General features: G+C 35.5%; 1 protein-coding gene across 3 annotated transcripts in view; it reads left to right on the top strand.

The window, feature by feature from the left end:
• Nucleotides 1-13,502, top strand: part of CLVS2 (clavesin 2) — a 117,796-nt gene that overhangs the window by 58,534 nt on the left and 45,760 nt on the right. For 2 of the 3 annotated variants that reach the window (XM_019630805.1, XM_019630806.1), the window contains exon 6: nucleotides 6,274-7,846. In XM_019630805.1, the coding sequence (XP_019486350.1) occupies nucleotides 6,274-6,361 (88 nt within the window). In that variant the 3' untranslated portion in view covers nucleotides 6,362-7,846. Of the gene's footprint in view, nucleotides 1-6,273; nucleotides 7,847-13,502 lie in introns of those variants that run through there. The other variant, XM_019630807.1, reaches the window with a different exon arrangement.

The following is a 13,502-nucleotide window of genomic DNA, read 5'->3' as shown; positions in this document are numbered from 1 at the left end:
CATTGCCTCAAAACAAGTTCCTTCTAATAAGAATAATAACTCTAATAATGTTACTTGTTACAATCTACTACTTGCTATATAATTCCTATGAGTTAGGCCCTTACTATGAGGTGTCTTTTTTGGTAACATTAATTTATGTAATCATCACAGCAACCCTGTTAAACAGATATTGTATTTCCAAAGTCACATAGTCTATATGTACTGAAACAGGACTCTGACCCATAAGGTATAGAGTCTTCCATGTTGTTGACATAAACATTGTCTACCCTCCCAAGACAGCATGACACAGAATGTCCTCGCTCTAGCGCTGAGCAAATAAGGATTTGAAGACAGCTGTTGTAGGCGTTCCCCAGTCTTTTCCTTAGCCAACCAACAATGCTCATTTCCTTCAGCTGCTCCTTCTGTGACACATTAACTAACATGGGCCCCTCCTCTGAGCACACTCCTCTCCATATCGTCTAGGACCTTGGCATCACCCCCATCACCTGCACTCTGCTCACCTGCACTGTCCCCCAAACTTCTACCTACTGCCTTTGCCTCCATCTCCATCCTGCCCCCCTACCCTCCATTTATTATGCACATAGCAATCGAATTTTTTTTCATGTAAATCAGATCAGTGCATGTCTCTGCTTTAAATTCTTAAATGACTGCTGATTATACAGTATAAAATCAGCTCCATCTCATGGCTTAGTGTGCTACATGGTCTAATCCTTCCTTCCTCTCTCCTCTAAGTCTATTTACCTTTTCTCTCCTCCCCTAACTTTCAGACACAACATCCTCCTTTATTCTCCTTCGGCCCCTCCAGCTTGTTCCTATCTAAGGGTCTTTTTACTTGTCACCTCTGGCTGGAATGCTCTTTCCTGCATTGTCCAATGGCTGGCCCTCGTCAAAAGTCATCTCCTCAAGAAAATCTTTAGTCTTTCTCAGTTATCAGGTCTTAATCAGCTCGACTTCCTCCTCATTCTAGTCACTCCCTAGCAATCATTTCCATTGTTTTCTTCCAGCACTGATCAGTCTGTGAAACGACTGATTTTATTTAATTTTACACCGCTTCCCCCCCCACATTTCTCAGTGTAAGCTTCATGGAGACTTTAGTGTCTTTGTCTGTCTTGTTCTCTTCTGACTCCCCTGTACCTGGAATAGGGCCTGGCAAAAAGAGGGTGCTCAGTAGGTACCGGCTGAATAAATGAAGGCATCCTCTGCTCTCAGCGGCCCCTTTTAAGTGCAATTTTTAGAATTGGACAGGTGATAACTGATGTTATTGCTACTTGCACTGAGGTCTCCAAATCCTGGCTTTTCCGTGCAGACTTCATTGGCTGCCTTTCATTGCTGTTGTTATTGTCACTGTCACTGTCATTCGGGCAGTCAAAGCACATTGCTGACTCATAGCTCCCTAAAACTAGTAAGTCTCTTTATTTTTAGATCTACCGTATTTGCCGGCGTATAAGACGACTGGGCGTATAAGACGACCCCCTAACATTTCCACTCAAAATACAGAGTTTGTTATATACTCGCCGTATAAGACTACCCCCTCTTCCGCACACCTTCCACACACCAAATAAAAGGTAAAACAATATCAGATTTGATTTGGCCCACTGAAGTGCAAACAAGCGTATTGTATTTCGTGTCACCACATAACCGTTTTGGCGATGTTGAGCCACCATGTCTGCTACATGTTTTTCGAGTTCTGGCCAGTGTGGGGTGCCTCTTCTTAATGCACACTTACCCCTTGGCATACTCTTTAATGCTTTCTCATTTGATTTCCAGTCCCGAACCATCTTTTCTGTTACTCCATATTGTCTTGCAGCAGCACAATTATATTTTCCTTAGCAAAGTTTATAACTTTCAGTTTAAAATTTGCATCATACTTCTTTCTTTTGGCTGGTGCCATGATAGGGATGATAGGGGTTTGACTGGTCGACATTTTCTATGCTGTACTGTACAATGGTGTAGTATTGTGGTTGGCTGTTGGCTGTATACAAAGCCTGATTTGATTGGTCCCTGCTCCCTGTTTGCCCGCCCTGTCACTATAGCAGTCTGGTCCACTCTTGCATCAGCATCTCCCTGGGACCTCACTAGTGCGCAAGTGCGAGCTCTTCAACATTCTAACAGGCACCATGATAGCGCAAAATCACGAATCTTCAATGCATATGTAAAGAAATATACGGTAACCCGAATTTACCACACTCGCAAAATCGCACACAGCCGACCATACACCCAGTATGGTATCGCGATTCGCGATTTTGCGCTATCATACTGGGTGTATGGTCGGCTGTGTGCGATTTTGCGAGTGTGGTAAAATCGCATAACAGCAAAATCGCATAACAGCCGAGCATACACCCAGCAGCGCTGCTGATGCCTGAACGGTATGTGGAATGAAGTGGGCGGGCATCGGGAGGCCACTATGGCACGGGGCAAGCACTATGGGCAGTCTATCTGAAGTGTACCTGGCGTATAAGACGACCCCCCACTTGGAGGCATATTTTTCAGGGCCAAAAAATCGTCTTATACGCCGGCACATACGGTATGTCCTCATTTCCATAACCATAACCATATTTCTATGGTTAGTTTTTTTTCTCCAAAAACATTATTTTAATTGACTTACACCATCTTGTTAGATTTGGCTCAACCTATCCACCTTTTGAAATCTTTCTGGATCCTGGTTTTCTTCTCCAATTCATTAGGCCATTTTTTCTCCTGCAGACTCGGCTCACAGCATGTCAATCTCCGCAACCCTGAGTTTCTTGCTTCTGATGTGGGCTGGTTAGAATTTCAGACATCCCCCTTTGTTTGATGTGGTCTTTGTATCATATGCAGCTCTTATTGTTCTATTTGAAAACTGAAAGAATGAGATTAAGCAAGTTGTTTCACTTGGTTCTCATCTTTTCCATGTCAGGGAGTGGCAGTTCCCCATCAAGGATGGGAGAACATTGTTTCTAGGTTCCACTCTGCCCTCCTCTCCTCTATTTGCTTTTTGAGTTTTATGTCATTCTTAGGCTGAGAGGGAAAAACAAATCATTTCTTTACCAAAGAGTTGTAGATAATTCTTCCTTTGGGTGAATTTGGCTAGATGTGTAGGGAGAAAACTTTGTGTAAATTTGTGGAGGGATTGTATAGTGAATGAAAATATACAAAGTTCTCCAGATTGTGGGTGCCTTGAGCTGGGGGAGTGTCTTCTATCTGACATATCTAGTTCCTAGGATAGTGCCTGGAACATAGCAGGTACAGTGAGAAACAACACTAATACCATTATGGTAATATGACCTCCAAATTTGTTGAAAAATATCCAACACCTATTGCTACTACATGTCAAACCCTATCAAATGCTTTGTATATATTGACTCCTTTGCTTCTCTAAACAACTAATAAGGTAGTGGTATCCCATCTTATTAATGAGGAGACCCAATACCGAGAAAGTAACTTCCACATGTGACATAGCTACAAAGTAGCAATGCTAATCTTGGAACACAGGCAATAGAATTCTACAAGTCATTTTTTTAACTGCTACCATTTTCTATCTGTCCGAATTTGTGCTGGGATTTATGCATGCATTATTACATTTGATCCTCAGTGCATATGTATGATGTAGGTGTGATGGTCCCCGTTTTACAGATAGGAGATCAAAATCTTAGGGAGCTTAAATAGCCTCCTCATGGTCACAGAGCTAGTAAATAGCAGAACTAGACTTGGAATCCACTTCTGTCCCAAATCTATCCTCTTAAACACTAAGGTATAGAACAATATTGTAGATGCATAAGAAATGAATAAATGATACCTGGATAATTAAATTTAAATGATTGGTTTTCATGAAAAAAATTAAAGTTATTTGTGCAAGACAGTAGAGGCCATGTGGAGACTGTTCATATGTCTATGACTCAATGACAGACGGCTCCCTCTGTTGCAGCTGAAACAGACCAATTCATTAACTCTTATGATCCTGCACAAATAACCCTGTTGTTTTGTATAAGAGAAAAATAATAAAAAATAAAAATCTGGACTAAAATAACAATGAAATACCAAAAAAATTCTTAATCATCTTAATCAGAAATTGATTCTGCCTGGCTTGTTTTATCAAGGAATTGCTCTACATATGTAGCCAACATTCATTGTCCGACAGTTCTTATCTCTGTAGTGCACGCCAACAGCAAACTAGGAACTTAATCCCAAGTTGACTAGCCCACTGTAATCTAAAGTATTTCATTAAAGTCACCATAATAGATGTGTGATGTGTGTTTTAATAGGACCTTATGGCAAATATGTATACTTTGCGTGGCCTGAAGAGCTTCTGTGTGTACTCAATGAATATTATTAGGATAGACCTCAACATTTACATAATAGATTTAACTTTATGAGAATTTAAAAATACACTTTCTGTTAAGAATTTCTTTCTCCACAGGATAATTGCTTTGTCTTCATTATCCTTAATTTTGAACACTTAACACCGAATTATTTCAGTCTGGAAACTATTTACTGGATACAAGTTAGGACATTAAGATCCTACTGTGTAACAGACTCTGATACATGTTGTGTTTGCAGGAAGAAGAAAAACTGACAAGGTCCTTTGCTCATGGAGTTTATAGCCTAGTGGGTACCAGTTGTTAAATTAACACTTTAGTGCAGTAAATGAACCTCTGTATGTTTTAGCATGGATTTATCTTGGAAAACCATTTTTTTTAGTTGAGTCTAAGAAAAATGATGTTAAAAGTCTAGTACTAAGTGTTTTGTGCAGTTGTTCACTGTGTAAAATGTATTTTGTTCATGTACTTTTTCTAAGATAAATTATGGCTTCTCTCTCTCTCTTTTTGTGTGTGCGCACGCATACACACACACACACACACACACACACACTCAACTCTAGTCAGTCTCTTTTCTGATGTAGGCGTTTAATACCTGTTACTGAGATAAAATAGTGAAAATAAAACCTCCCTGTTTTAGTAGTTTCACCTTCCTTTCATCCTCTCTTTAGAAAGGAATTTAAGTTCATTTAAATGAAGGACTCAATTTATCAATTAATCCTGTAATTATTTTTGCTTTGATAATTAGTTCCGTTGCTGCTCTTTTTCATTAGCACATGCAGTTGTAGTTTAGCTTATAGTCTTTCTGTTTGAAAGTTAATGAGGTCTGCTAAGAGGCATAGCAATAGCCAATTGGCTGGAATGCAGCAGCAGGGGAAAAATTCATTACCAAGGAGAATTTTAAAAGGGCAGCTGCTTCCTTAATGCCATAGCTATTAAGATGCAGCTTCCTGCCACAACAGCAGCATGTTTCATTAACTTTCATCCTCCCAGTTTTATGTTGTTTCCTAATATATAATTCCCACCTGCTATCAAAGGCATGTGCAAGGGGTTTTCAAATTATTTGCTTTCCTAATCATAAAGTGCTGCTGCCTAAAGAAGAGGGGTTTTAAGTTTTTAATTACAAAAAAATTTTTTTCAATTAGTTGACATTCTATATTATATTAGTTTCAAGTGTACAGCATAGTGGTTAGACATTTATATAACTTACAAAGTGGTCCCTCCATAAGCTTTGCACCCACCTGACACCATACATAGACATTTATCACAATATTATTAATTATATTCTCTAAGCTGTACTTTACATCCCCATGACTATTTTGTAACTGCCAATTTGTACTTCTTAATCCCTTCAATTTTTTCACCCAGACCCCCAGGTTTTTAACTTTTTTAAAGTCTTAAAACATTTTACAAATTTTTCAAGAGTAAGATTGATTTTATTCTAATGTACTAGTGGGAAATTGAACAAAACTCACATTCAAATTTTGACTTTTCTCCTAGTGTGATTATTAAAAATAAAAATAATAATCATTAAAAATGTATAGTCACGTTAAATTTGTTTCATAGAGCCTTTTAAGACAAGAATCAAGGCTCCTATCATTTCTATTTCATGTCTCAACAATAATTTCACTGCAATAATTCCCCATTTGAAGATGTCCTATTGGAATTCATCTGTCCTATAGTAGAAATTCTCAATCTCAAAGAAAAGACTCCTGCTTGATTCTGAAGAGGAGATCTGAAACCTGCTAGTGTGTATTTGGAATCCTTTGCTGTTCATTATCCTATTATTCCGTTCCTCCCCTGATGCCAAACACCCACAGTGTGTCTCTCTCTGAATGTGCAACATTCTAAGTTCATAAATTCCTTGGTGGAGGGGGAGATCATTCACATCAATGCACGGAGTAGTAATAGTGAAAAGACAGAGAAAAGAACAGGTCATTTGGTAATATGCCACTAACGTTGCCTTTATCATTTCCAGATCCCAATCAGTAGTGGATCCTACAGTACTAAAGCGCATGGATAAAAATGAGGAAGAAAACATGCAACCTTTGCTCTCTCTGGACTGATAACTTCTCTGCACTCTCCATGGATGAGAAATGGAAGGTACTTGTTTTCAGCAACAGGGACTGCACTGTGGAGGGATTGACAGCTGGAAACGCTTATTCTTATTAATGTCGTATAACATGATGAGGCATCAGGCTTTCCCATTTGCCTGAACCATGGGTTCCCTGGTCCAGTTTAAAAAAAAAAGTCAATAATTTATTCTGTAAGTGCCAAGTTCTTTGTAAATACAATGTAATCTTTACGTCAAGTTTGTAAATTTTGTTAATAACTAAAACTGGAAAAGTTTGGCTCATGAGTTCATGCCAGTGATGTGACCTATAACAAAAACCAGAAAAGACACAATCAAAGAGAATTAAATGTGCCCTCTTTCCTATGAAGCCATATTTCAGCTCTCATAGTGATTGTTTCATTGCTTTTCTCTGAAACTCCTGTCATATTCAAATACACTTTTTGTGGGCACAGGGAAGTAGGGAATTCTAGGAAATCATGATGATGAATGTAATTCCTGTAATTTCCATTACACAGAAAATGTGTTCTAGTGACTATCACTGGCCTTGCGTTTTGGAGACAAGGAATAGCAAATGATCTGGTAAACGGAACACTTGAACTCTTCTATGTTGTTTAATGCCTGGAGTCTTGTGAAAGATGCTTCCCAAATTAAGGTGTAGAATTCGGAAAGGGAGTAGATTATTTTTAAACTGCTGTCTTTGCAATGTATCTTTTACTCAAGATGCCATTGAATCCGTCTGATGTACTTTAAGGACATTTCCCCCTCAAAACTCTTTGACCAAGAGAAAGAACTTATACACAAATAGCGTTTCGACAGCTAGTTTTGAATATAGAAGTTGCTGCATACAGATAAGGAGCTAATTTCTAATTATTGTGCACTAGTTGAAAAAACATATATTCACACACATATATATTTTTACTGGGCTCTAATAAATATTTGATGTGACAGTCTTACATAATAAATTGTACATATTCAATGGTCTTAGAGATGTTACAGATTATTACATGGGATACTAACTCTGGAAAACTACTCACACTAAAGTTAATGAAAATGAGGTACAGTGAAACAGACTTTTAGTGAACCTATTCAAGGTAATTCTAACTTAATTTGTAATGCCATCTGAATCTGTGCCATTTTAGTGAAATATATTGGGTTGTCGGGAAAATCACGACACATTTTTGCATTGAAAAACAGAGAAAAATACGTCATGACTTTCCCTACAACCCAATATGATTCCTTCATAAAAATCAACAGGTTTCAACATAGTGTAGGCAGTCTCAGGTGACCAAGAGTGGTAATACAGTTTTTCTAAAATTCAAGTTAATTATCCTAATGATCCAATAGCTACATTTTCTTTTCAGAAAAGATTGAAAAACCATATTGCATCCAGGTGATATAATGAAAGCATCTAAGGGCATCTAAGATAACATATTATAGTTTAAATATGGATTGAGAATTTTTTTTTTTAGCTCCACCATTCTGCCACCTGTTGGCAGCTCAGCGGCAGCTCAGCTCGGGCTGGGAATTGAACCGGTGACCTTTTGCTCAAAACTCTTGAGTGAGCTCTTAACTGAGTCACTCGGCCAGCCCCTAGAATGCTTCTGTTATTGAAAGCTTTTATTTCTTAAAAATTCTGCAGTTACAGCACATTTTAAAAATCTTAGTTTGAATTTCAAATTCCAGTGTGAAAAAGGAAAAATTTTTACCACAAAAAGCAAAAATAAGATGTCTAAGAGGTAATTTTTGAAATTGAGAATTTACCATGAAAATATTCTTTTGGAAGAAAAATATCTCAAGGAATTCTTGAAAGCCAACAGAAATAAAGGTGTGCAGCAGCCTTTATATATTAGACTTTTTAGCTAGAAGTTTAAAATTTTTCAGTAATAATTCTACAGCCAAAAATCTTAAAATAAAGGTCAGTATACCAATCTGCAGTATCATCAGTGGGCTGTCTGTCTAATATTTGTAAAAATACATAAATAACATAAATGAAAAAAATACCGTAAGAATGCCAACTTTCAGTCAAGTGAGAAAGAATAATGACTGTCAAGTATTCGGTTGTACCTATAAATATTATAGAGATGGGAATGAATTGAGGATAAAAAACCACAGCAACTCTTATCATTGTAAGAACGCTGACCACTTTTTTGCCTACCTGACATACATTTTACAGCCTTGGGCTTTATATATTATATAAGAAGTGTTAGGCAATATGATGCATTGTAATAAAATAGAAAGAAACTAAGTACAGATGGGCAGTGAACTTTTCATTCTCATTAATTTCTCTTGGTATTCAACATTTATTGCTAATTTTCGGAATTCTACCAGCTTCAGATGTCAACCAGCATAGCCAACTTCTTTCTGCCATCATAAGACTAGTGTCATACATAAAAATAACTATGAAGGCATATTTTTATGTCTATACCTATCTAATTATGAGTATCATTCACACTATCTCCCTGCCCCACATTTGGAAACTGCGTCAGCATGGTTGCTCGTCTGCTCTTCTTCAAATGAGCAATTGAGAATTGACTGGTTTGTGTAAAATACTTTAAAATGAATGAATGAACAAATTGCAACAATGTTGCCTTTTAAAACTGCTATATCTAGTTCAGTCTGTGAGTAAACTCATTTTCCAGGAGTGTTTTTGAAGCTGCTTAGTCAAGGGATATTTTGTTCACACTATAAATTTTCCACTCAGAATCAGCTAACTAGCACCGCTTAGGAGTTTTTTTTTTTCCCTCATGTGATTTTCTGTGTCATGTAGCTGTCTGTTGTTACATAACTTAGCAAACAAGCACCCCTATATTTCAATTTGATTTAGATAGCACACTCCCACCCACACACAAACACTAGGCTGTTTGCCCTACTGAATTTGCCTTTCAATTTTGAGAGCTATACTTTGGTTTTTTAGTTGTCTTCTTACTGAAAATATGTAGACATCAAAAAGTCATCACATTTGATTTGGAATAGTCCAGTAGTTCATTTACTTCTCTTGCTCCACGTGATCTACCTTCTATTCTTGTATCTTTTCTTTTTTCCATTGTTTCAGGGATGCTGCTGCCAAAGCTGCTTTAAAAATAAATAACTTCTCTTATGTTGTCAGTGATATTTGCACACATTTTTGACTGATATTTTAAAAGAAAGAGATTATCACGAAAATATTCTCTAAGAACTATGAAGAGTGCCTCCTTAAAAATGGAATAAAACAATGGTACTAGATTATGGATTCTATTTGTACTCTCTTCCGAAAAGTAAATACTTACATCTATACTCTAAAGGTGGAATATAGATATCATTTGAATAAGGATATTTGAGACCTTGCTATGAGCATTTCCAAAGAGTTTTAAGTCTTTATTGTGTAAATTCAATAAAATAATTTGAACACGTTATTGACAAACTTGACCTCTATGCTAAAACAATATACAAGTATTAAATAGAGTTTTGCAAACAAGTTTTTGAAGTGAGCATGCATGATTTCTTTTTTTTCAATAATAGTTTGCATAAGTGTAGGCAGAGACATTCTTAAAATCTTTTCATATAAAATGCTTGCTTACGGTACTGAACATTCATACATTCATAAGCAGGAAAGCCAAACAGCTAGGTTCTTTTTAATATTGCTAACTAGGTCACATTGTTAAATGAAACATTTGAAGTGTCTGTAATATTCCTGAGGGGACAGGGGTCCTTCTAATGCATCCAGGAAATGGAGAGTTGTTTTAGACATCGGGGGACATATTTATCGCTCTTTACAAACAGAAGTCCTTAGACATGAGGCAGTGTGACATCATGAACAGGCTTTCTTTCCTTCTGAAAACAACCTAAAGGCTTATGGACATGTCTATAGTCCTATAGAGAAGTTATGTCAAGAAAACCTGCTGAGAGGCTGTACTCTTCTCTGTTGTTTTATCTAAACATCTAACAGGTCTAGTGAGTTAATAATTTATCTCTTTTGCTTCTTATTTTGTGTGTATTAATATGATTAATTCAAAAATTGCCAACAGCCATGAGGACATTTCAGAATATTTTTCAACACACAAAATAAAATGAGTTGAGCTCTGGCATGGTATCTGAAATTTCAGATAATGGTATTTACACTTTTTATATCAATAAGCTAACAGGCATATATTCCATTTTATATGTGTCAAATAGATATATAGCTTGAAAAACAGTGATGCAGTTTAAATTTATGAGGCTATTAGATCACAAAAGAATCAACAGATAATATAAAACATGTTGGAACAAAAGTAGACTGTTGGCTAAATTTTCAAAGTGGGTAACTATCTTTAGTAGGAGTTATTTTTTGTTTTAGTTACTGGTTTCCAATATGCTGTTGGAACTATTTAGCACTACTTACTATTTTAAAAAAGTCAAATAAGTAAAAATACAAAAGAGGCTTAGCCTTGAAACATTATCATATCATCATCTTAATGGCTTAGGGAACATAATTAGTTTTCATTAATATAAGTTTTTATAAACATTCATAGGTTAATCCTATGACATCTATTCTGTGCTGAGCGTAGGAATTTATTCTCCTGGACTGTAGGAAAAAAATATAAAATAGTAATTCTGCAGATTGAAACACCCAAATTGTGATATTTTTCAAAAAAGGAGGAGTGCAAATGATACTGTTGAAATTTAAAAAATTAGAAACCAAATAAGTATAGGACTTAAACAAAATAATTGCACTTTTATAGTTCATAGTGGACATTGTTACAATTTAGAAGGTGTTGGTCAGTATTTGACTTAGTTTCAATGCAAATATGTCTGTCCTTAATGATAACAATGCATTTATTCTGTCAAAATTATTTCTCATAGTGAAAGAGAGGGACCTAGATAAATAGCAAAATATATTTTAATAAAGCTTTTAAGACTGAGCCAATCCTCAGTCTATTTTGAAAAATCATATATATATATATACACACATACATATATATATATACACATACATATATGTGCGTATATATATATATATATATATATATATATATATATATATATATATATGTTTGCAAATAAGAGAGGTTAAAAGCATTGTCCTGTTGCTAATCCAGTTTTTCAATTTTCATATTTGTTTAAAAGATAAATAAAACTCCAAAGAACAAATAGTTTTTGTTTTCAAATATTCCAGAAAAAAATAAAATGTGTAAGTCCTTGATAAGAATACTAAACACACTACTATTTGGCTCAAATACCTCTGACCTTTTGAGGAACATTTGTTCTAATACAATATCATAAATGGTATAATGTAATTTTTGAATAAAGACTCATTGCTGCTATAAGAAAGCATTCACTTTGCATGTGGTAAATATTGAACTTGGGAGTACTAGATCTGTTGCATCTGTGAAATGGAGATTTCTAAAATGTCATCTAAAAATGGACAACAATAACTTTGTTATGAGAGAAACTGTAGTTAGCTATTTAAATGAGGATACATGAAATTTTCTAATATTTGAATGTTTGGGGCTTAAAGGGGAAAACACATGATTCATTTCATCTAAATTATATTTTCAGTATTCTAAACTTCCTGGCAAGCTTTCAAAGATAGCATGAATAAAGAAGTAGATTAACTTTTAAGTTGCATATAGCAATGGGAATGATCAGTAAATACTATAAAATTTTCACATTTTATATAGAGTTATTGGATTAGACAAGTGACTAAATTCAGAAACTTGAATTGCAAAAAACATTGATTTAAATAAATCCTATTACAAATAATTCCAGTTCAAAATATTAAGCAAAATAAAAATATTCAGCCTGATTTGAAAATAAGGCTTACTCAATAAAAATGCGTTTGTGCCATCTGTGAGTTTCCATCATTTATGTTACTGTGGATGAAAAATCATCTAATGCAGGAAAAGAGACATTTACCTAGAAACCTCTATGATAGACTTTATTTTATTTGGCTCATATACAGATGCTTTTCCTATACCCAGGTTTTGAGGTTATCAAATCACTAGTGCCACCTCTTCCTAAAGCCGTGTCAGGATTAGGCCAAGTTTCTAGCAGTGACCACAGAAGCATCCTGAGTGGGAATAAACCCAGGGCAGAGAATGCATTGAAAAGCCACAGGTAGGGTCTCCACTCCTTGTCACTAAAAAGTGTGTTAAAATATATTATTAATTATAAATACAGAAAACTATTTCAAAATGCAAAGGGTTTCTGATATCAAAAATTAAATACTTTACATTACTGATCATATTCCCCAAACTGTCTTTTGTATCCCTGTGGCAATCTTGTGGATACCAATTTATGCTGTCTAATCCTCTCATCTTCTCCTTCATCCCCACCCCCTCCCATCTAGCAACCTTCAGTTTTTCCTCTATATCTCTGAGTCTATTTCTGTTTACTTTGCTCATATATTCAGTTCTTTAGATTTCACATATAAGTGAGATCATATGGTGTTTGTCTTTCTCGAACTGACTTATTTCACTTAGCATAATGTTTTCTAGATCCATCCATATTGTTGCAAATGGAAGATTTCAATTTAAAAAAAAGTTAAATACTTGTCCAATGAAAAGAGGCCATGGGGACATGATGGTCAGGATTCTAATGTGTAAGACTACACACAGCAGTGTCATCAAAAATATTTCTTTCTGGTTATCACTTCTCTCTAAAAATAAAAATAAGTATGCTCTTTTCTTCCTTTTTTTCTAACTGAAATCATAAAAGTATCAGTTAGACAGAAACCATAAACATTTTGTTGCCTTTTAAGAAAAAAATGCTATATTATATACATATAAACACAATTTCACTCAGTTGAATGGTACTGAAATATTTGCCTGCTGATTGATAAATTCTTACCTAAAATTTTAAAAGTAAATGATGGGATTTTAATGCTAGAAAGTATGTTTTTTGTATCTGGGATTCATGGTGAAAACCGGTAATATCCTTTCATTGGCATTCATATATCTAAACATTTTTACTTGTATATCTAACGGACATCTCACATTTAACATTTACAAAACCAAACTTATCTTCCTTCACCCTGAGTATGCTTCCCCTTTAGCCTTCTCATCTCACTGTCCACTCCAACCTTCCAGTGTCTAGGGCTTCAAACTTTGGCATCATCTCTTTCTCTCTAATCTTTCTCTCCAAATCATATCCAATCAACTAGCTCATGCTGTTGGTTC

Source organism: Hipposideros armiger, unplaced genomic scaffold (genome assembly GCF_001890085.2).
Source record: "Hipposideros armiger isolate ML-2016 unplaced genomic scaffold, ASM189008v1 scaffold_948, whole genome shotgun sequence".
Taxonomy (NCBI): Eukaryota; Metazoa; Chordata; class Mammalia; order Chiroptera; family Hipposideridae; genus Hipposideros; species Hipposideros armiger.
This window is presented reverse-complemented; position numbering and strand designations above follow the sequence as displayed.